This window comes from Carcharodon carcharias, chromosome 5, assembly GCF_017639515.1.
Source record: "Carcharodon carcharias isolate sCarCar2 chromosome 5, sCarCar2.pri, whole genome shotgun sequence".
Classification (NCBI taxonomy): Eukaryota; Metazoa; Chordata; class Chondrichthyes; order Lamniformes; family Lamnidae; genus Carcharodon; species Carcharodon carcharias.
In genome coordinates, this window is record NC_054471.1 from 147055019 (window position 1) to 147080886 (window position 25868).

Here is a 25868-nt window from a genome sequence, read left to right on the forward strand (position 1 = left end):
AAATTTGTAAAAAAAGAGTGAGCAAATTAATTCTGAAAGTGTTAAGAGCTGCTATAGGCTTAAAAATTGCACAATGGGATATGGGTATGTTAACAATATGGAAGGGTTGTTCTATTTAATCGAACATGATCAATGATGGAGCCCTGCTCCTAATTGGTATTTAAAAGTTTAGAAATCTGAACTCACTTCAATTCTGCTTTTATTAACCCCCTTAGTGCTGAAAATACAGATCAAGTACGATGTTCTAATGACAATTTAATATTCTATTAAAGTTAACTTAGTCATAACCCTCCGTTCTCTGTCTTATAGAACATCCAAATAGAGAATGGAATTCAATCCAATTATACTGAACTGGATGACTCAACACAAGTGAATTTTCACTTTTACCGCCAAGTGGAAGACAGGCAGCTAATCTGTTACCACCCAGTAATACGAGAAAAAATTTACACCAATGTTTATAGAGTATGCCCCAAGAAATGCACAAGATTATCAAACAATATGCACATGCACACACACTCATGATGAGACAGTAACTTGTTTCCTTTTAGAGTAGGGAGGGGGAAAGCCAGTGTGGATTACAAATCAAGCCATTTCTATGAGGATTATGCCAGTTTTATTCAGCAGCAAATACATTTAATGCTGTTTTTATAGCCAATTCTAAAAAGCATGTCACAATATGGTGAAAAATCACAACTTTTCTTTCCCACATTCTCCTGGCTGGTACAGAAATATTTTGTTGAAGGCTGATGCCATAAATCTCTGCCTCCTACATCTCCAAGTGCTGAAACTGGTACTGATGGTTCTTAGTTGCACATTTGTACTGTGTTTCCAAAATATGAGTAACTAAAACCCATTTGCTCCTACATAAATTGCAAAAATTGTAAATTCTACATTGTTAGACTAATAACTTCTCCGCAAACACAATAAAATACAATCAGCTGCATTCCAGAACTTTGCAAACAAGGATTATCAACTGACTTAGGACCAGACACCATGGAGAATAAAGTAAATAACAGCTCATACAGAACAGAGGCTTGCTTTCTGAACTCAAGCAGTGTTAAATAATTACTCCTAAATTTATAATCGGTAGTCAAAAATTACAAGCAAATTGTGAACTGCACAATAACAAACATGTAAAATAATTCCACTTATATTCACAAGACAGTCCAACATATTTGCAAACCAGTTATCTGAAGTTCAGAGTACATGTGGAAGTATTGTACTCTGCTGCACTTTTGAACTATGTAGGTTGGATTTTCAGATAGCTATGATTGCTCCAGGGATCAGTTACCCTAAAAATAAATAAATTTTCAAAAGTGAAATGCTTACCGTTTACTCTCTCAGGTGGACATAATAGATTCCATGACACCATTTTGAGGAGAGCTTGTTCAATACTCATTGCTCACCTAGCACCACCAAAACAGATTATCTGGTCATGGTCACATTGCTGGGTGTGAGAGCTTGCTATGCACAAAATGGCTGCCACATTTCCCACACTACATTAGTGACTGCAACTGAAAAATTATTCATTGGCTGCAAAGCACTTGGGGGACATCCTATGATGGTGAAAGGCACTATATAAATGCAAGTTTTTTTTTAACAAAGTAAAACGACAAGTAGGTAAACTGAGATGAAAAACCTGCAGAGCAGAGCTGGTTAATGTACGTTCAACTATAATTGATCCCTTAAATATTAACAAGTAACTTCATTATCATGCAAACAAAATTAACCAGCTACAATTTAAATGAGATATTAAACTTCTCGCTTTGCAAGTTAGATTTTTAACCATTTAGTTGCATATGACAACTGCTTTTAATTTGTGATATCACTAAAGCTTTAATAGATTGATAGGCTTGATGGAATCATCAAAGTTGAACACGCAGTGTGACCATTGTGAATTAACTCTTCACCATTTGCCTTTGTATGTCAGATAGGAACAATGGAACAGGAGAAGGCCATTCAGCCTGTCAAGCCTCCTCCGCCATTCAATACAATTATGGCTGATCAGACATTTCAATGCTTTTTACCTACCTTATCCCCATAACCTTTAACATTATTGTTATTCAAAAATCTTTCAAACTCCACTCTAAACATACTCAATGACTGAGCTTCCACAACCCTCTGGGGCAGAGAATTCCAAAGATTCACAACCCTTTGAGTGAAGAAATTTCTCATCTCGGTCGTAAGCTGCTTCCCCCTCATTTCAAAATTGTGTCCCCTGGTTCTGGAATCCCCAACCAGGGGAAACATCTTATCTGCTTCTACCCTGTCTATTCCTTTAAGTATTTTGTAGGTTTCGATGAGATCGCCTCTCATTCTTCGAAACTGTAGAGAATACAAGCCCAGTTTCCCCAATCTCTCTTCATAAGACAGTCCCACCATCCCAGGAACAAGTCTGGTCAACCTTCGTTGCACTGCCTCTACGGCAATAATGTCCTTTCTGAGGTAAGGGGACCAAAACTGCACACAGTACTCAGGACACAGGAGACAGGCAACATCTCTCTTAAATATTTTAGAAAAAGAAGTAAAGAAGAAATAACTCATGCTGCTGCCACAGACTTTTAAAGTGAACAGACCATGTGTTATTTTTATGATGGTCTTCTATTTAAGTGGAGACTTCTTTATTTTCTGTTTAAAAAAAACATACAGAAAGCATCTTTTTTGATGTTATTTTTCATCTGAATTACAGATTGAGGTTTTGCGGTCCACATGTTATATTACTGGGTAGAAGAGAAGGCAGGAAACAGGCATAAAATGCTACATTGCTCCATCATGGTTGGCAAAAAGCTGCAGTAGCCTAAAAGAAGGCTGTGAAAGTCAGTATAGAAAGATCTTGGCAAATTTCTTTCTCCATTTGAAAGCCTAAGCCAGAATGCAATCAGCCAGCAGGAGGCAGCACAGTCTACTTACTACTGCTTAAAACTTCAAAGTGATGAACCACTATTTTAATTGTTTAAATTCAATAGAGTGAAGATGACAATAGGGCTCTAATCCATCCAAAGCTGATAAGTGTCATTATCCTACTAGTTCCCACATTCCACTTTCTATATCAAAGCATCAAGAGATTTTTTTTTCCACATTTATATTTTTGCCAAGAGCATTAACAGTCCCTTTTTAAAAAAAAACTTCAAGTGCGCTAATGCTGCAGTTGCACACTGGGGTTATTCCCAGACTGAATAGCAGGTCATCCCCCTGCTCACTATGCTCGTCTGTGGCCCCTGTGCTAAGCAATTTAGATACAATCAGCCCCTATTTAGCTCAAGAGTAATGAGAAATGTGGGGACACAGGCTTAAGTCTGACCGAGAGGACACTGCTCATCAAGCAGTAAAATGTGATCTAAATCATCTACTCTTACCCACTGGCAAGAAATCATACTCGCACACAATTTGTTACTTTTCATAGTGGGAGAGGTGGGGGTGGGGGCCTGGGAGAGAGAGCAAAAAACCTGAATTTCTATGATATGAACCATTAATTTGCAGGGCTGCAAAACTCCCCATGCAGCCTGCTCTATAGGGGAAGTCATGTCCTCAGAGAGTAAATGGCATGAAGGATGAAATTGCTCTAATTTTCTTAATAATTTCAGATAAATTCAACTCAAACGTGAGGATATTTTGTAGACGTTTTGACGGGGTAAGATAATTACAGTAATGCTACTGAAATCAGAATTTTCATTGGGTGCTGCGCTGATCAGTGACACTGTGATGTCAGCTTACTAAAGTAGGTGGATCCAGGGCAAGGCAACCCTCAGCTTCGGTGAAGATTGCTTGTAAATTCAAAACCACAATCAGTACATTTTATTTACCATTGATTTGTTGAGAATAAAGCAATGGGTAGATTTTTTAAAAGGTCTCAAAGTTTCTTGTCCACTCCAGGGTTTAATACATCACTGTGGTAACTATTATTCTCATAATATACCAAGGCCATTGAGAGAATTTACCAAAAAGAACAATTAGTAAGTTATTAAAACTGCATAGCTCAATTTATTTTTTAAGTGAATCCCTTCATTATATATTTTTCTTTGTAACAAGTAGCCATTGGAAGTACACTTTCTTTTGGAAGTTATTTTACAATTTGTAGTAGCAACTGACACTGGGAAGCATACTGCTTGTACACTTAAACAGGGCACTAACCTTTATCTTTAAAATGGTTCTACGCTAAGACATAAAAAGCAGGAACTGATTGGGAAGTTCAAAAAATAGCAGAGCAGTCTTGTATTTCATGAGAGCAGTCTGGTATTACTCTGCAGTTTGGGTCATACTAAAATATAGGTTCAACTGCGTAACAGAATAATTTGAATACCACAAATTTCCCAGTGTGTAGCCAGAGATGCGCGCACACCATGAGATGAATCATGGTGTACTTCTTGCTAACAGCTTTCTTTAAAACTTGGCAGAAAGCTCTCTCTCCCCACCAACTAAACAAACCATTGTTACAGCACTAGTGATGCCTACTGTATCCATGAACTTGAACAGTAAAAAGCCAGCAATATCATTGTACATTTGATCTTTTAAATTTATATTGTGTCTGCTCAGTGCATTGTGAATTATATTGCACATATGTGAACATCCTGTATAAGATATTCAAAGATGTGTCACTGGAGATCCAACAGAAATGGTCAATTATGGGTATTACACAATATTATCATACATTGACTTAAGTGTAATTATTTCCCAATGTACAGTCTATGCTGTTCTATAGTGTTGGTATTAAGACAGTGACAACACTGAACATACTCTGTGGGGTTTCTCCATGGTATCACAAAAGCATGTTTGTTTTACTGTGTGAAAAAATGAAAAACTAACAGGAGCTTTTAATTGTAATTTTGAGATTGACTGAGGGGAAAATGTTTTTTTTCTATAGTTACACAATAGTACTTAGCCCTGGACTGACCTCATTCTTTAATCATTTCTCACTTACTTGTTTATCTTTCCTGCTTTTTGCAAATTTAGGCTTATTTTTAAATGTAAATCAGCCAGGCAATTGGCCTAGAATATTGGGATTTTCATGATATTGACTTCTTAAGAACCATGTGCTGGTTTTTGATCTTAAAATAAGTTATTCATAACTCTGAAGTTTTACACGAAATATAGTTTTCTTTTTTAAAGTTCCAATATTAAGTTGCAGACACAAAGGCAAAAGATGCCAACACTGGGAATTGGAAGCTTTCTCCATTTGCCAAGACCACAATTTCAAAGGTGTTATTCAGTTTTCTGAAAGGAAATATCTAGCACACATCCAGGTTGAAATCGATAAGGAAATGCTGATTAGCTATTGAAAATTTTGAGTTTTAAAGCTTGAAACTTATAGGAACAAGGAAAGACAAGGTCAATGTGCACATTCCATTTTAAGCTCTGAAACAATGTGAGGCCAAGAATACCGATAGGCAAAGAACTAAAGGAAAGGGATGGTGGGCTAGGCTTCAGGTCCTATCATTTTTTGGGGCATAAGGAGGAGGAAAGTGACTCAGCAGCACATTGGGAAGCATCCCAATCTCCCTGCTGCTTTCTCCAAGCCAACTGTGACCTGAAAGGCTTTACCAACCAATACACAAGTGGGCAAATGCTAAAGAAATGCAAATGAAGGAGGCACATCCTTCACTGTGTATCCCTTGATTCATACTGCAAGAACATTAGATACAGTGCACCAGACCAGCTAGGTTCCAGAAGTCATGGGAGGGGTCACCTGGACTGACCTGAAAAAACGATCTGTGCAATGTTGTACCAAACTGTTCCAAAGTCAAAAAGGAAGGAAACCAGGCAAACCACCCGACATCAACCGAGGCACTGGAAATGCCGATGGCAAACCCAGCCTCGAAACTGGAAAGTCCTCCTTACTAACATGTGGGGACGGGTGCCAAAATTGGGACAGCTGGCCCACAAGCTGGCCAAGCAACAGCCTGACATAGTCATACTCATGGAATCATACCTTAAAGAAAATGTCCCAGACACCGCCATCACCATCCTCCCCATCGGCAGGACAGACCCACCAGAGGTGGTGGCACAGTGTTATAGAGGTGTGAGGGAGTTGCATTGATTCCAGACCACATGAAGTCTCGTGGCACTAGGTCAAACATGGTCAAGGAAACCTCCTGCCGATTATCACCTAATACTCTCCCCCACCCTCAGCTGATGAATCAGTGCTCCATGCTGAACACCATTTGGAAGAAGCACCGACCGTGGCAAGGGCACAGAATGTACGCTGGGTGGGAGACTTCAATGTCCATCACCAAGAATGGCTCAGAAGCACTACTGAACATGCTGGTCAAGTCTGAAGGGCATAGCTACTAGACTGGGTCTGCGGCAAGTGGTGAGGGAACTAAAAAGAGGAAAAAAACCTACTTGACCTTGTCCTCACCAATATACCTGTCAGAGATGCATCTGTCCATGACAGTATTGGTAGAACTGACCACCAGACGGTCCTTCTTCACATTGATGATCGCCTCCATCATGTTGTGTGGCACGATCGTCATTAAATGAGATAGATTGAGAACAGATCTAGCAACTCAAGACTGGGTTTCTATGAGGTGATGTGAGCCAGGAGTAGCAGCAGAATTATATTCAACCACAAGCTGTAATTTCATGGCCCGGCATATCTCTCACTCTACCATTACCATCAAACCGGCAGGATCAACCCTGATTCAATGAAAAATGCAGGAGAGCATGCCAAGGAGCAGCACCAGGCATAGCTAAAATTGAGGAGACAACCAGGTGAAGCTACAACATAGAACTACGTGTATGCCAAATGGTGGAAGCAGCATGCAGTAGACAGACCTAAGTGACCCCACAACCAATAGATCAGATTAAAGCTCTGCAGTTCTGTCACATCTGGCCGTGAATGGAGGGAGACAATTAAACAACTGACCAGAGGAGAAGGCTCCACAAATATCCCCATCCTCAACGAATCCCCAGCACACCAGTGCAAAAGATAAAGCTGAAGCATTTGCAACCATCTTAAGCCAGAAGTGCCGAGTGGATGATCCATCTTGGCCCCTCCTGAGGTCCCCAGCATCACAGATGCCAGGCTTCAGCCAATTTGATTCGTTCCACGTGATTTCAATAAATGGCTGAAGACACTGGATACTGCAAAGGCTACGTGCCCTGACAACATCCTGGCTGTAGTATTGAAGACTTGTACTCCGGAACTAGTCGTGCCTCTAGCCAAGCTGTTCCCGCACAGCTAAAACACTGGCATCTACCTGGCAGTGGGGAAAATTGCCACGCTGTGTACTGTCCATGATACTCTCGATCAACAGCTAAGTGATGGAAGCTATCATCAATAATGCTATCAAGCAGCACTTACACAGCAATAACCTGCTTACTGACACTCAGTTTCAGTTCTGCAGGGCCGCTCAGCTCCTGACCTCAAGACAGTCTTGGCTCAAAAATGGGCAAAAGAGCTGAACTCAAAAGGTGAGGTTAGAGTGATTGCCCTTGAAATCGAGGCACACTTATCTGACTGAGTGTGGCATCAACGAGCCCTAGCACAACTCGAGTCAATGGGAATTGGGCGAAAATGTTCCACTGGTTGGAGTCATATTTAGCACAAAGGAAGATGGTTGTGGTTGTTGGAGATCAATCATCTCAGTCCCAGGAAATTGCTGTAGGAGTTCCTCAGGGTAGTGTCCTCGGCCCACACATTTTCAGCTGCTTCATCAATGACCATTTCTCCATCATGAGGCCAGAAGTGGGGGTGTTCGCTGATGATTGTACAATGATCAGTACCATTCATGGCTTCTGAGATACTGAAGCAGTCCCTGTCCAAATACAGCAAGACCTGGAGAACCTGGGTTTGTTCTGATAAGTGGCAAGTAACATTCACACTGCTCAAGTGTCAGGCCACCAGCAACAAGATAGAATCCACCCATCTTACCTTGACATTCAGTGGAATTACCATCACTGAATCCCCCACCATCATTTACCACTGACCAGAAACTGAACTGGACCAGCCCATATAAATACTGTGACAAGAGCAGGTCAGAGACTGGGAATTCTATGGCAAGTAACTCACCTTCTGACTCCCCAAAGTTTGTCCACCATCTACAAGGCACAAGTTAGACGTGTGATGGAATACTCCCCACTTGCCTGGATGAGTGCAGCTCCAAAAACACTCAAGAAGCTCGACACCATCCAAGACAAAGCAGCCCGCTTGATTGGCACCCTATCCACTACTTTAAACATTCACTTCCTCCCACCACCGATGCACAGTGGCAGCAGTGTGTACTATATATAAGATGCAGTAACTCACCAAGACTCCTTCAAACTCCACCACCTTGTCGGCCAAGGGAACAGATACATGGGAACACCACCGCCTTCAAGTTCCCCTCCGACTCACACACCATTCTGACTTGGAAATATATCCATGTTCCTTTACTGTCGCTGGGTCAAAATCCTGGAAAACTCTTTCTAACAACACTGTGGATGTACCTACAATACATGGACTGTAGTTCAAGAAGGCAGCTCACCACCACCTTCTCAAGGGCAACTAGGGATGGGCAATAAATGCTGGCCTAACCAGTGATGCCCCAATCTTATAAAAGAACTAAAAAAATTCTACTTCAAGAAAATGGACCTGCACAGGTTTCATCAGATAAGAGGAAGATTCTCTTTAATTTTTTGGTAAAATTTATAAGGCATCACATTGGCCACTTCATTTTATTGCAGCTGTTGCATATTTCTGTTCTCAGACTAGCATAATTCTCCAGCAAAGACTAGGGAGCCTGCCTCAGGTATAACAACGACCACAGAGCTGGAAGCTGTCTGGAATCAGGAGATGGGTGGGGGATGCTTTGGGAGGGTTGGTGATTGGTACATCTCAAAGACAGGCAGTCATAGAAGTGGCCACCTTTCTCACTTTCAACAGTGTAAGTACCAAGTGGAAAGGGCAGACTGATACTTATTATTTTTACTGGAATGAGGGATAAAGAAACTACCTTGGACAAATTGAGATAAACAAGACTTTCACAGTGCCACTGTATGACAGTGTCAGACTTGTTGGAGATTCGAGTTAGGAGATTCACCAACACATTCAACGGCAAAATTCCAGAGGAGCATAACATAGACAACAAGATCAGCTGCGAAATATTGAAGCCAAAAACCATCTAGAATGCTCAGTAGACATTTAAAAGAGACGATATTTATTGGCAAGATGCTAGGCTGTGGCCTTTAAGAACAGCTCAAGCACAATATCCAATCTAGTCAGGCTCCAAAATGAACAGATCCCTAAAGTGCAAAGATCAAAAAAGTGCTTGCAGCTAAAATCTTCATGTACCCATGCTATTTTCAAGGACTAATTTCTTTTCAAACTTTTTGGGGATGAAGTGGGTCCATGTCAGCAATGCAAAACAGGCTCAAAACGAATCATCAGCTGATATTTCATCGCACCAGTTTTTATTTTCCATCGACTTGGAAAACATTGCCAAGCTTTTTCATTTCAAACCAAGTAAAAGTGACAGAAAAGGGAATGAATCTCCAGAGAGAGTTTGAACTATTGATTTGTAAACTTCAGTGAAAAGAAGATGGGGCATGATGAATAATCTGCTGCTGATTCGCTGCAAACCCGCTTTAAGCTGCTGGCGTAGATTAATTTCATCCCCTATCTCCTTAATGTCCTCTCCTCATTTTCTAAAAGCATCAACTCCTGCAGAGCTCCACTGGCATCGCACTGTTCAGTCATCACAATGCTGTCCTGGCTAAGATCATCTAACTCATAACACACCAAGAGTCCAGTTAGGAATCTTCTAGCCTATATGAGTCAGTATTACTTCAACAACAGCTTTACTTCTTATGTGATCAGGGGAACCGGTAACTCAATGATACGAGTTACAAAGTAATAGAACAAGATGTAAGTCAACTGATAACACATCTCGGCAGGCTGATGAAGATCAAGGATCGCAAACAGCATCCCTAAGAAAAGCATGAAAGTGGCAATGTGTCCCTCCGTGCACACTTGTAGCTAGAGGGGAGTATGTGGAGTGAGCTGTTATAGGAAAGATTTTGCTTTTATGTCAGTGAAGGAAGTGAAGAATTGGACAAAAGTTGTAAAGTAAGTAAGGAAATAAAATATCCAGTAGTAACGCTTTGTTGTCAACCCTTAGGCCTTGTGCATTTCAGTTTGGGATACCTTAGACTGTAACACGAACCTATGGCCCTTTCCTGAACTCCACGTATGCAAAGGATTATAACTGTCTCAACAGCAGCTGACAGGTAGGGTAATTTTGTATGTAGCTTCAGGCAGAAGCCAATCCATCCTTTTTTCTTGTTTGCCTGCATAGCATGTATTTCAGGCTCTACAAAAACAATTACACAACAGCTTTATTCACATGCATCTCGCTTAACACACAGGTTTACATGTAATTAGTCTCCTGGGATTAAAAATTGAGTTCAACTAAAGGATTTTTCCACTTTACAATCACTTCAAATTCCAATGTTATTTATTTTAAAATGTCACAATTTCTTCAGGAAGTTTTTGGAAGAAGTTTATTTATCCTGCTTCTACAAAAAAAAAATGCCTGAAAGATAAAAATTAAATCACCTAAACACCAGTTTAAACATGGTTTCACACATTTTCACCAATGACAGAAATAACTAAACAAAGCTTATCTGAGTAGTTAAGAAATATGTTACGGACCAGGGCAGATGAACACACATTTTCCTGGATAGCCCACAGGACAAGAATTTGACTATAACAATATTCAACATATTAACCAATCACAATCATGATAGGCATAAGTTTAGACACTTTAAAAAGATATTTGTACATAGAACTGCTGGAGCTCCAAAATGCCTCTGGAGTACTGGAGAAAGCTATAATGAGACAACAGGAATTTAATTTAACAGAGTATTGTAGTCATGCAAAACATCTCTTCTGGAAGGTGAGACCAACTGATTGACCAGGAAGTTTTACTTACTTTAATTCCTCATCATGCACAACAATATATTATTTTTCAATTTAAACTAGTCCAAGTTACCACTGAGTCACTTACAGTTTTAAAACTGTCTTTTCATTATTAATGTTAAAGTCCAGTTATCACTGTGGCACAAGTTGCATCCCTTCCATTACAATTTGATGAGTGATTTAGCAGTCAGCAAGCAATAACATACAACTGAAAAGAACTGGAAACACTCAACACTTTGTGTGATTTTGGTACCGGAAAACTTATGCTAACAGAAGCAAGTTTCCTATTACAGAAATAGGAGGTAATAATCTTTCGTGACTATCGTAACTATTAAATACATAAATATTACTGGAGATGTCATGGGTAGAAGTTAGTCAGTGCAAATATTTTTGGCTTTGTCTAATATTCTCTCATCTTTTCTTTTCAATTTGTGAAGGTGTCCTACATTATAGGCTTTACCTTTTCATGATTCCTCATTTTAAACAAGATCTGTTGACAAACTAAAGCACCTGAAATGCCAAATAATATCAGCTTTTGGTTTTACAGCAGATTTAACCAATTCAATAACCCAAAAGATCAGACAAACCTCAACTGCATTAAATAATTCAGATAATGACTTTGAATAAACGATACACATCATAGCATTCAACAGTACACAACGAGGCTTATAGCATTGAGAGCATAAGAATCTCTCCTCCAATCCGTCATTTTCATTCAGAAAAATTCTATTCACTTACACATAGTTTGACGCATCCTGCAAACCTTTCTGCCTCCTTTCAGCTCCCCATTTTAGCAAAGCTTCCCTCACAAGAAGACTAGTAATTGTAACATATCTAACCTTGACACCAAGCCCCTCAATTATAAGATACCCTTTAGTAAAAGTCAGACATTGGCTTTTGAATTTTACAGGTTTAATTTTATCAGTCACTAAAATTCTGAATTTCACAATATAGTCCAAAATACTTCAGTCTCAATTATGAAGGTATGTGTAGTCAAACTGTATGAATTATTTTCAGTCTTTGGCTGACTAAATTTAATTCACATACCACTCAATTACTACAGGGTATCTTTTTATATAACAAATACTTTGCTAATGGCTTCACATCTCACTGCAGCCCTACTCCTCATTATACCATCATTGGTAAATATATTCACAAAGAAAATATGCCATATACATTCAAACATTGCAATTAAACTGGGATTATAACACTTTTCAAAAAAAGGTAGTACTCTCTTCTGAGTTGGTATGTCATGGGTTCAAACACCACTCCAGAAGGAGAGAACATTAAGCTCTTTAACGAAGATGCCCTATTTTGGAAGAGAAATTATTGTGAAATCCTGCTCTGCCAGCTCAAGTGGACATAAGAGATCCATTGTGCTATTCAAAGAGCGGGAGAAAACTACCAGCGTACTGACCAATATCTGCCAACATCACCAAAACAGATTTTATCTCACTGTTACTCGTGGGACCTTGCTATGAGCAAACTGGTTCGAGTGTGTGCTTACATAACAACAATAACAGCATTTCAAAATTCCTGACTCCAGCCTTGTGGTGGTGGGTGAAGCTTTGAGAGGTCAAGAGTTGAACCAATCGTTAGAAAGTACCCAAAACCTGTGCCCTGCTCTTGCACCAGCATTGTTAATTGAAGATATTAATGATATAGAGGTGCCATTCCTAGGCAAGACTAAAAGATCAACGGGAAGTTTTTGTAGTGCTGAAATTTTAATCGATGGACATAACACATGTTTTAAATAGGACACTGGAGCTGGAGTTTCAGTTCTTTGCAACACTGAACTGTGGTTGGAACAAAATTTTCTTCAGTCATCAAGCATACAACTCCATGGACCAGGAGGCATACAACTTAAGGTCATGGGACAGATGACTGCAATGCTTCAATATAAAGAGAGGAGAAACATCAAAATCTGATGCGTACTCCAGAACCTGGACTGTTCACTTTCAAGTGGAAGAGCTGGTACCGATTTACAATTGATCTATAGAGTGGAGGAATTGGAAATCCAAGATTTAGGGATGGATGTCCACAATTGTTCAAAGGAATTCGGAAGCTGAAACAGCTCATCACATCACCTTACAAGCAAAGCTGGTGTGTTTGTTTACACCTAATAAAGTTCCTCACCCACTTCTGCAGCAGGTATAGTTGACTCAAAGTTATGACAAGGAGTAAGCACCTGTTACAAAATCTACAAATTGGTGATCATGTATGGTTCCAGTACTGAAATCAAATGGATCACAAAGAATCTGTGTAGGTCTCACAGTTGAATAAAGCTGTTGAAAGGGAAATTCATCCAATGTTGTCTGTGGATGAAAGTCTGGCAAAGCTGGGAAAGAGTTCGATTTTCACTAAGCTACGCATGAATTGTGGCTTTTGGCAATTACCTTTGGATGAGGAAGCCAAATTACTCACAATCTTAATTACACCACCTGGGCGATATTGCTTTAACTGATTACCTTTTGGTATCACTTCAACACCTGAGATTTTTCAGCCAACGATGCCACGTTGGAAGGACAGGAGGGAGTGATTTGTTACTTGGATGACGTCCTGATCCATGGTTCCACTACAGCTGAGCATGATGCCCGAGTGAGACCTGTGCTACAACATCTACAAGTAGCAGGACTTGCCCTTAATAACAAATGAGAGTTCTCGGAATCGACTACTCAATTCCTAAGGTAGATTGTACATGCATCAGGGGTCAGTGCAGATCCTCAGAAAATTAGAATGATCAAAGAACTTCCGCATCCTCGAAATGTTACACAGCTCTAGTGATTTGTAGGGACGGTGAATCAACTGGGGAAATTCTTGCTCAATGTAGCAAATGTGAAATAACCATTATGTCGGTTGCTAGGACAAGACCAGCATTGGTGATGGGAAGAAACCCAGCAGGTGTTGTTTGAAAGGGTCAAGGAAATGTTAATACCATCAGCTCTTAACATGATCCAGAACTGCCCAGGATCGTTGTTGCAGAGACACCATCGACTGGATTGGGGACTGTATTTTCCCAGACCCAGAGGGATGGTAAATGTAGACCGGTGTACTATGCATCTCGTTCTTTGACTGAACCAGAACAAAGGTATGCGGTTATCGAAAAAGAAACCTTTGCTGCTACCTGGGCTTGCGAGAAGTTTGCAGACTGTGTCCTGGGTCTTCAATTCACAATTGAGACTGACCAACCTTTGGTTACCCTATTGAATGTGAAGAAATTAGCAAAGATGCTGCCCTGCCAAGGGTGCAAAAATTTTATAAGAATTTGATGAGATTTGATGCTACTACGGAGTATGTGCAAGGAAAGAAACAGACTACAGCGGATGCGTTGTCACATATTCCTGTAGGAAGGCCGGAACAAAGGGATATAAACTTTGTTGAAGCCGTGAGACCTTTATCTCACTAATGACCAAATATCTACCAGCTACAACACCATGGACTCGTCTTAACCGAGATCAGAAATGCACAAATGTCAGATGAAGAATGTGCTCAATTCGGTGAGGACTGCATCAGAGGATGGCCAGAACATACACCACAAAATCCTATTCTGAGGCAATATTTTGAGCAAAGACACCACCTCAGTGTCATGGATGACTTGTGCTGAGAGACTGGTTATGTCTAGAATCCTACAGCTCGATATACTTCACAGGTCACTTGGGTATCACGAAGTGTTGTGCCAGAGTGAGAAATTCCATCTGGCGACCAGGGCTCTCCAAATCATTAGGAGAGATGATATCCAAATGCATCACGTGCACCATCCATTGTCAGGAACAGAGGGAACCACTGATGGAGTCCTCATTTCTGTCTAGACCATGGGAATGTCTCAGGATGGATCTTTTTGAGCTCAAAAGGAAAAGGTTTTTGATTGTGATTAACTACCATTCAAGATGGATAGAGGTAAATCTTCCACATGGTCATACATCTGAGACTGACATTGCATTGTTGAAAGCAATTTTTGCCACAAACGGGATTCCAGACCTCGTCATTTCAGACAATGGCCCACAAGTTGCTAACGAATACTTCAGGGAGTTAACTGAATCTTACGGGTTTGTCCACATGACCAGCTCACCGGCACACTCGCAAGCTAATAGTGAGGCCAAAAGGGGGATGCAGATGGTAAAGGCTTTATTAAAAAAGGACAATGATATTAACCTGGCATTGCTAAGTTAACACTATACCCCACTCCAGAATGATCTGGTTCCATGTGAGCTTTTAATGGGAAGGGGGCAGGCAGACCCAACTTCCTACTCTTACGCACACACTTATGCCCTGTCTGACAGCAGCAGGTCTGGACAACGTGAGAGAGGAGGAGGAGGATGAGTAATATTCCAGTCAAACGTGGAACTACAATAAGTGCCACAGAGTATACAAACTACCAGACCTCCAGCTATCTCATAGCTGTCCTGATCCTCAGCTGTTTCAAATAAGAGTAATATTGGACTCAAAATGTTAACTTTGTTTCTCTCTCCGCAGATACTGCCAGACCTACTGAGTTTTTCCAGGACTTTCTGTTTTTATTTCAGATCGCATGCATCCGCAGTATTTTGCTTTTATAATCAGGTTCTCTTTTGTGGCCTCGTGGCAAGGATGAAGTCTCATTCTAGGTGCAGTTGTTCTTTGTTACATTTTGAATAATGTTGATGTTAAACATTACCTTAAAAAACTCCAACAATAGTCATTAATGACACCTCGAACACAAGGTTAGAAGATCCTGGTCTTGTAATTCCTCAATTTTAAAATACTCCCCCTTATTTACAAATCCTTCCCTATCGCTGTAACCTCCTTCAGCCTTACAACCCTTTGAGGTCGCTGTACTCCTTCAGTTTTGGTCCCTTGCACATCCTCTATATTTATCACTCCACTGTAGGCAGTGTGCTTTCAGTGCCTGGGCCCTAAGATCCAGAACTTCCTCTCTAAACCTCTTCCCTTCTCTTTCCTTCTTTAATAACTTCTTGAAAAGCTACCTTTTTGGCCAAGCTATTGGTCACTTGTCCCCATATCTTCTTGTGTGGCTCAGTGTCAACTTTTGTTTGATAATGTGCCTGAGAAGCATCTTTTTACTATGTTAAAGACTCTATGTAAACACAATACCTGTACTCAATCAATTAATCTTCAATTCTGACTAAGTGGTGGTTTCACATACTAATATATTAGGTGCATGCCATTATTAGCAGGAAGCAGGCAAAAGAGTGTCTGTCCCCCTATGCAGCCAACATTATATTATCCACAGGCCTAAACCTGTTACAGCTGTCCCTTGATTTACTCACTGACTCAATGAATAAACCCACCATGCAGTGAGGTGACAAACGTAACACACTGGAAGATTCTCACATTCAAACTATGGTCTGTGCTGATCTTATCCTGCCAGTGGATGGAAACATGAGCTTTGGAATCACCCCAAATACAGGCTGGAAAGAAAATATCTGGGTTTCCACACTTGATTGCTAACCAATGGCTCCTACTGGAAAAGGTGTTTTTGCTTGACTGTAATATCCTGATGAGAAGCAACACACAAATACTCACTACTTAGACCATCATAAAGAAAGGTCCATTGGCTTATACTGGAGGGATGCTGGCACTATATAAACTGACTCAACATCAGGGCATTCTTTGATAAAGCACAACTTCATCACAGCAGATGTCAGTTATTGCTGGCATGTTGAAAAAGCCTCATTAAACTTCAAATACTTTTGATATGATTGCATTCTAGAGACAACACATGAGTCAGCAAACAGCAAAATGAGCAAATTAATGTGGGTTAGCACATTTTATTCCTCTCAATTTGAGGATTTAACTGCACAATTCCCAAATCCAAAGTGGTCGTCAGAATAATAGTCACTGCAAAATTTACAACATGGAGTGACAACATAATCAGACATTGGGAGCACACATACCCTGTTGTACCGCTTGCCCAACCCTCAGTGATTTCCTATGCACTCACACTACAGGTTGAACATCAGTGCAAAACAATTCTGGCTTCTCATTGAGATAAAATCTGTGAAGCGCAGATCAGGTATCTAGGTCAAAGATTGCCTCCAAAAACACTCTAGGAAGTCTTGCTTCTCTTTTCTCCAGAAGCAAATTACCTCCAGATTCTGAGCCGAATGCAAGCTTTAGCCATTGCCTATTCACCATGCAGTTTCAAATTATTTTCACGCAACAACCCAATCAAGTCCTCCAGGCCAAAGACTTATAAAAGAATACCACCAAATTGGTTATGGGATGCTCAGCAACAATACTTCAGTGATAACTTCATTCATTCATATCTTTACAGAGACGCCATTGCAAACTTAAAAGAAAAACGGTGAGCAAACTTGAGGAGTGTTTAGGAAAACACTTGTCATAAGATACAAATTAAATATGAATGTCCACTCACCTCAATCTAGCCAGTACAACCTGCAGAAACATCAGTGCTGTATTCAGTTCCGATTCCCTACAGGCACGGTATAACAAACTAAACCCTTCATTCAACAGCTTCTCTTCTGAAAGGTGTAGGTAGGAGCTTGTCTCGAATACCTCCTGAACAGCTTCAATATATGTTGAAAGCAATGGCCAGAGGGTCAGTTTTCGGGTGTGGTCAGTGGTTTTCAGGTAGAACTCTTTAGTTACATTCTGAAAGTTAGTTGAGAGTTTTGTAGCAAGAAAACTGATGTCAACATTCTTCTCTTCGTACATCAGAAGAAATGCAAAGTAGCCCTTCCAAATCAATGATTGCTGGGCAATAGAGAGCTGGCTTGGTTTCAAAAGGTCCAGGAGATCTGATATCCGGCTGACAACGTCCTCTATCCCAGCCACTGCTGCAAGGACTAGAAACAGGCTGAAAAAGTTCTGAAGTCCCAACTCGGTAAGTTCCTGCATTTTCCTTTGATGGAACTTGGAATAAATCCTAGAAAATTCAGGAGAAATAGAAACAGGTAAAATATTCTAAGAGGCACATCTGGAATGTTTTCAATATAGTTCAAGAGGTTGGATTACTTTATGAAGGTATTGTAGCCCCAGGTTGCACCATACGACTAACAAAATCATAAATTTACGAGTTCAGAGTTAAAATAGGTTTGCAGAGAAACTGTTTTGTCAAAGGTTTAATATTATTCCATGTAAAGTGAATTAATTATAGATTTTAGCAAATTTCAAAGTGTAACCATTTTCATTCAGAATGATTTTTGTATCATGCAATTCACCACAGATTTTACAAGCATGACTTTCACGTCAAAACTTGAGTATCCGGGTTTTTCATTTTTAATTGCAAAACATATCTTGGGAAATATAAGGCACAGGATTTTGTTTGGTCAATGTTAGGGGGAAATTAAAAATGCTAAAAGAGAATACAGTAAGAATTTACTGAAAAACCCCTAAAATCTCCAGCCAGACATGGCTGCTAAACATATTAAGGAGCTGAAGATTACCAGATGAACATTGCACAGCCTTCAAAGTCAGACTGGAAACAAAAATATGACATAAATTAGATTAAGTGTACTCCTATCTCAGATAGGGAAGGGCAAATGGTTTTAGCTTAGATATAGAAAGATGAACAATGGACAAAGAGGGGGCTTTGATGAAACACAAACAGTCTTGAGTTGTGAGAATCAAGGTTCATGTATACATGCCTTAATCCTTTATGTATATATGCTTTAGAATAATTGGATAGCAAAATCACATGTTTATGTACTCAATAGGATAGAGATAGTATGGAACCGATGCATCGGTTACCAATTGAATATATTCAAATATACTCAAAATGTATTATGATAAGTAAAAGTACAAAAGAAAAATGAAATGTAATCAATCTGGCAGCTGGGTCTGCATTCTTAGGAATGATTGCGGCCCCTTTGCATAGGCTTGAATAAAACCGGTTAAAAGGAAGCCTGGGTCTCGTGTGGTTGTTATGGTATTGGAGAGTGTAACATCTCCTCTTCAGTCAATAAATATCGGAAAGAAGTTAACTTTCAGACATGGGGGACTCAATACTAAACTAGATGCTGAGCAGTTAATATTAATTCCTTTATTGGGGAGACGGTAGCATAGTGGTAATATCACTGGACTACCCAGGGGCCCAAGTTAATGCTCTGCGGACATGGGTTCAAATCCCACCATGGCAGCTGGTGAAATTTAAATTCAATAATAAAATCTGGAATTGAAAGCTAGTTTCAGAATGGTGACCACGAAATTATCATTGATTGTTATAAAAACCCATCTGGTTCACTGATATCCTTCTGTGGAGCAAGTCTGCCGATATACCTACTCCAGACTCACAACAATGTGGTTGACTCTTAACTGTTCTCTGAAATGGCCTAGCAAGCCACTCAGTTCAAGGACAATTAGAGATGGCCAGCGACGCCCACATCCCATGAAGGAATAAAAAAAAAATCACCTAATCTTATCAGATATTTCCTAAGCTTTTCATGCAGATCTACAAAACAAACTGATGTAGTGATTTAACACTTGTGCCAGCTTTCTGCTCTTTAATAAATACAGAAAGAAAGAAGTTTGAACAGCCTCAACCCAATCTCTGAACAGAAATCTCAATTGCTTAACAGAAATGGGACGCAGAATACAAAATGGATGCAACAAGGTCCAATTTCAGCGTTCAATGTCCTGCATACCAGAGACTTCCAAAGCAAAGTTCAGTCAGGTCATTTTTTTCAGGTGTTTGCCCCCTTAGATATGTTAATGAGGGGCCTAACACCTGTTTTAAGGCCCCTCGGCCAAAACTGGGCTAGACTGAGTGGGGCAGTCTTTGTGACAGTATTAAAATAACAAGTTTGTGCGTTAGAATGTGTGGGGAAAATAAGTCTTATTTGCAGCATATTTCATTACCTTCCTTTCAGCTGTTTCCATGGGTGCGTTCCACTTGTTTCCGTTCCTTTCGTAATCTGCAGGGCCAGAATTCTGAGGAAGAACTGAAAACTATTCTGAGATTGGTACAAGTTGGGGCTTTGTTCACCACAGCAACAGGTCTTTGTAAGTTCAAGCATAGATAAAGGAGATTTGCTCACACTGGCCAACCCTTTCAAACCAAGCCAAGGAATGTTGAAGGCACTATTCTGTGACAACAGACAGACAGTGCAATGCAGTCAGCAATACTCAGGACATCCGAATACAACCCGTGAAGATAAAACTCATTAAATCAATGACTTGACTTCAGAACAAACAATAGATGAATCATTTAAAATATGCATATCTTTTCTTTATAACTCGTCCTGCATTTTTAAAATGTACACATGGAAACAGGAAATAACTTGGCCAGCTTACCAATTTAAAAAACTGAAACCACACCTCCAAAAAGTATCATTGATTACACAAACATGCAAAATTTACCAGATCTTTAGTCAGGTTAATAAAGTACAAATATCTCAAAACTAAAAACTCCAATTCTCTCATTGCAGTGATTGCATTATTCCCACTGAAAATACATTGAAGCTTCCTGTGTTAGGTTTTGTCAATGGGAAAACCATTGAAAGACGGTCAACATTTATCTGCAGTACCGGTTATGCCTCTAGATGGTGGTTTATGTGGCTGAATTTGGTTGAAAAACTGTAACAATGGTGTCGGTGGAAATCAATCTGACATTGTGGCAACATAGTGGCTCAGCAAGAGCAAGTAAAGGCAAGATGGCAGTCCAAGTAAGTGTAGTAATCTTGTGTATATAAATAAATGCATTCCTGAAAAATATTTCCTATTTTACATAGAGATACTCTGATCTGTTGCCACTTTGTTTCATGTGGGTTAAGCTCCACAGCCTCACTTTCTTCTTGCTGTCTGTGATTCTCATCACCATCTCTATTTGTTTGAATGGAGCAGAGGGTGTGGGGATTAGTCAACTGGGTAACTTCCTTCTCCAATGTCCTCCTGTCAGGGTCTCAAGTCATTTAATAAATACAGATATACAATCATTAGGAGCTCATCTTCCCTTGACTAGGCCAAAGCCCTGACCTCAGTTAGTTGCCATATTAGGTCAGGTCAAAGGAAAAGCATCTTCTCTATAACTGGAAGCCATTGATATTGAGTCTGCTGCAGCCACCATGGCTCCTGAAACTTGGTACTGACAAAGGTACAGTGCTCTGCTTCCAAGTGGCATCTGAAGCACCAACTGGCAAATCCTTGAGAATAATGACAGTGATAGTTCCAGGAACATACACATCTTTAACAATGGCGGAGTCCAACATGTGAGTGCAGCAGGAAAGGCTGCAATGTTCGCAACCATCTTCAGGAAGGGCGGATGATCCATCCCAGTTCCCTCCTGAGGTCCCCATCATCGAAGGTACCAGTGTCCCAACAAGTTGTTTCACACTATGTTACAGCAAGACATGCACTGGCCACAGGAAGACAACAGGCTCACACCAACATCCTGGCTGCAGTCTTGTACTCCAAACCTAGAAAAGCTCAAGGTAATCAGGAAGAATCAGCTTGGTTTTGTGAAAAGGAAATTATCTTTCACTAATTAACTGGAGTCCTTTGAAGGAGTAACATACGCTGCGGATAAAGGGGACCCTGTAGACATGCTGTACTTAGATTTCTAGAAAGCATTTGATAAGGTGTCACATCAAAGGTTTTTGCAGAAAATAAAAGCTCAAAGTGAAGGGGGTAACATTTCAGCACAAATAGAAGATTGGCAGGCTGGCAGAAAACAGAGTATGCATAAATGGGTCTTCTTCTGATTGGCAGGATGTGATGTGTGGAGTCCTGGAAGGGTCTGTGCTGGGGCCTCAATTTTTTACAATTTATATCAATGATTTAGAAGGGGGAAATGAAGACATAGTATTTAAATTTGCAGATGACACAGAGATAGGTGGGAAAGTATGCTGTAAAGAGGACATAAGGAAGTTGCAGACGGATAATAGGCAGATTGAGTGAGTGGGCAAAAATGTGACAGATGAAGTAAAATGTGAGGTTGTTCACTTTGGCAGGAAGAATAAAAAAGCAGAATATTACTTAAATGGAGAACAGTTGCAGAATTCCGAGGTGCAGATTCTAGGTGTTCTAGGCATGAGTCACAAAAACTTAGTATGCAGGTACAGCAAGTAATTAAAAAGGTCAGTGGAATGCTATCCTTTATTATGAGAGGAGTAGAAGATAAAAGTAAGGACATTATACTCCAGTTATACAGGGCATTGGTGAGACCATGGGCAGAATCATCCCAGATTTGCACTAAGTGCAGTAGTGGGCAGATAAAACTAAATTTGACTCGCTGGCCGCAATGGCAGCTTCTCACGCCACATCGTCCCAAACCCGCCACATTAATTAGCATTCCTGGGAAACCCAACGTTTCCATGGTGACCGGGCTCTCATTCGCCGCTTCATCACACCAGGTGCCATATTTAAAGTGCAGCCGCATGCACACATCTCAGTGCTCCATATCCATGGCTGCTGCATGGAAGACAAGGCCAATAAAGGCAAGAAGAATGCAGCCCCCAGGTTCAATGACACGTACCTCCAACGATTTTGGATGTAGTAGAGGCTCGCCGTGATGTCCTCTGCCCGTTCTGAATGCAGGATGGGCAGCAACATCACTAATTTGGCTTGGGAGGCAGTGGCAGCGGTGGTCAGAGCCAAAGCCCTACAAAAGAGGGCAGCCACTCAGTGCCACAAGAGGATGAATAATCTCCATTCCACCAGGGAAGTCACTCTGCTCATCATTCTTGAAGGTTATTGGAGAGAGATAGGAATGCAGAATTCGAAAAACAAACAGATCAGCCATGACCTTATTCAATAGCAGATCAGGCTCAAGGGGCTGAATGGCCTACTTCTGCACCTATTTCGTATGTTCATGTCCTCCCCAAGATCTTTCAAAATGTGCTACAAAATTGGCATTCACTGACAAGGCAGAAAATTGTATACTACAGTAGCAAGGGACTCATATAAAACCAAAGTCAGAACGGATCAATGCCAAAACTCTCCTGTTGCTAAAGTTACAACCTAGCAGAAAGGGAGATTGCTGATGTTGCTGGAGGCCAGTCATCTCAGATTTATGACATGATTGCAAGAGTTCCTCAGGGTAGTGTTCCTAAAACCAATGATCTTCAGCTGCTTCACCAATTGACCTTTCCTCTATCATGCAGGTCATGTGGTGTAGGTACACCCAGTGCGGTTAGGGAGGGAGTTCTAGGATTTTGACCCAGCAGGAGAGGCGATATAGTTCCAAGTCAGGATGGTGAGAGGCTTGGAGAGGAGCTTCCAGTTGGCGCTGTCCCATGTGTCTGCTGCCCTTGTCCATCTAGAAGGTAGTGGTTGTGGGTTTGGTAGGTGCTGCATAAGGATGCTTGGTGAGTTCTTGCAATGCATCTTGTAAATGGTACACACTGCTGCTACTGTGTGTCGGTGGTGGAGGGAGTGAATGTTTGTGGAAGGGGTGCCAATCAAGCGGGTTGCTTTATCCTGGATGGTGTCTAGCTTTGAGAGTTGTTGGAACTGCACTCATCCAGGCAAGTGGGGAGTATTTCATCACACTCCTGACTTGTGCCTTGTAGATGGTGGACAGGGCTTTGGGGAGTAAGGAGGTGAGTTACTCGTTGCAGGATTCCTAGCATCTGATCTACTCTTGTAGCCACAGTATTTATACGGCTAGTCCAGTTCAGGTTCTGGTCAATGGTAACCCTCAGGATGTTGATCGTGGGGGATTCAGCGATGGTAATGCCATTGAATGTCAAGGAACAATGGTTAGATTCTCTCTTGTTGGAGATGGTCCTTACCTGACACTTGGGTGGCGTGAATGTTACTTGCCACTTATCAGCCCAAACCTGGATATTGTCCAGGTCCTGCTGCATTTGGACATGGACTGCTTCAGTATCTGAGAAGTCACGAATAGTGCTCAACATTGCGTAATCATCAGCGAACATCCCCACTTCTGACCTTCTGATAGAATGTGTTGTGAAGCTATTAATGGAAATAATGTTGGATTTTTTTTTTAAAATAGAAGTTCAGTCTGTGGGTGTGTCTCAGTTGGATAAAAGCAGCTAGTCTAGGTGCTTCGATGTATACTAGTTTTGAGATCTAAGAGAGGTAGAGTGCATTTGCCTTTTGTTGAATAGAGCATTCAAGAAGGGGAGTGAAATCTGGCACATAGCCAGCAGAGACCAAGCAATGTTTATATTATTAATAAAATTGGTACTATGAAAGGGGTTTTATTGTTAGAAGAAGTGAAGTTCAAAGGGGCTGGTGAGACAATGAGAATTTACATTCAATGAGATGTGCTGGGTATAACAGATAGCAGTTTTGTGTGTAAAGGGCGGAGACAATGTAAGATCAAAGTCAATAAGCCTACCACTGTGTCTGCAAAGGAACCAAAGTGAAAGGAATCTCATTTTGAATTTGTAAGGTGAAAATGCTCTGCCTGTTGTCTGGTTAAGTCTATGGGTTGCTGTTGTCTTAATGCAGATTAGTTTGGAAATTTGTTAAAAGTTATAATAGTAATAATTTGTAGCCATGTATATATATTTAACTTGTGTATATTAATAAAAGTCTCATGTAATTTGATATAAAATATCTCGAGAACTGGTAGTCTGATTCCTGAATTTAGAGCTGCCTCTCAAACATACCACTTGAAAATATAGGTTATGACAGTTGTTTAAAGTTTCCCTCTGGGATTTTTAAATAACTCAGCTTTATCAACTGCTGTGTCATAACAGAACGAAAGTTGTTGATGAATCAGCTGATGATGGCTGAGCCTTGGACACCACCCTGAGGAACTCCTGCAGTGATGTCCTGGAGCTGAGATGACTGACCTCCAGCAACCACAATCATCTTCCTTTGTGCTAGGTATGACTGCAACAAGTGGAAAGTTTTCCTCCTTTTTCCCATTGACTCCAGTTTTGCTAGGGCTCCTTGATGCCACACTCAGTCAAATGAGACCTTGATGTCAAGGGCAGTCATTCTCACCTCACCTCGGGAGTTCAGCTCTTTTGTCCATGTTTGAACTAAGGCTGTAATGAGGTCAGGAGCTGAGCGGCCCTGGTGGAACTCAAACTGAGCGTCACTGAGCAGGTTATTGCTAAGCAAGTGCAACTTGACAGCACTTCCATCACATTACTGATAATGGAGAGAAGACTGATGGGGCTGCAATTGGCAGGGTTGGATTTGTGCCGTGTACAGGACATACCTGGGCAATTTTCCTCATTGCCAATTAGATGCTGGTGTTGAAGCTATACTGGAATAGCTTGGCTAGGGGCATGGCAAGCTCTGGAGCACAAGTCTTCAGTAGTATTACCAGAATACCTGTCAGGGCCTGTAGCCTTTGTGGTATTCAGTGCCTCCAGCTCTTTCTTGATTCCACGTGGAGTGAATTGAATTGGCTGAAGACAGGCATCTGTGATGCTGGGGACCTCCGGAGGAGGAGGCCAAGAATGATCATCCACTCTGCACATCTGGCTGATGATTGTTGCAAATACTCCTTGCATTATATTACATGACATCCTTATTGTTATGAAACAACTGCCCAAATTTTTCGGTCCCAGTACCAGTGAACGCCAAGGGCCATGGCGGCAGTGCAACTTCAGGCGCTCATACTTGCACAGAAAACCAGAAGCTGCAGTGTACCTCAATGAGCTCCAGAGGAGCGCACTCTGATAGTCCGCAGGCCGGTGGCAGATGCCTGTAATACAGCAATAGGGCCCATGAGTTACACTCATTTTCACTGATATTTTTTTCGGGGCTGATACTAGCAGGCGCAGTATCCTCAATATATCTCCTTACTCATTATAAGCAACATCATGGGAGATCGATTGTAATGATGTAAAATTGAAATGTATGTACAGAATGTATATATTGGCAATTGAATTCAGTCCCAACACCCTGGTCAATTCTTATTGAAAATTACATTTAGTCTTGACACTGTGTGAAATTCCACAGGAGATCAATTAGAATAATTTTTAAAAATTGAAATGAATGCAATTTTACTATTCCAACTGTTTTCAGTTGTTGCAATTATTTTATTTTTCCACCAAGAGGGTTTTAGAACTACCAACAGTCGTGGAAAAGT

The 25868-nt window shown here is 40.7% G+C and overlaps 1 protein-coding gene across 3 annotated transcripts in view; it reads right to left on the minus strand.

The window, feature by feature from the left end:
• mms22l (MMS22-like, DNA repair protein) overlaps positions 1-25868 on the minus strand; it is a 154939-nt gene that overhangs the window by 77066 nt on the left and 52005 nt on the right. For 2 of the 3 annotated variants that reach the window (XM_041188859.1, XM_041188857.1), the window contains exons 13-14: positions 19712-19938; positions 17271-17780 (exon numbers count right to left, since the gene is read on the minus strand). In XM_041188859.1, the coding sequence (XP_041044793.1) occupies positions 17271-17780; positions 19712-19938 (737 nt within the window). The remainder of the gene's footprint in view (positions 1-17270; positions 17781-19711; positions 19939-25868) is intronic. The other variant, XM_041188858.1, reaches the window with a different exon arrangement.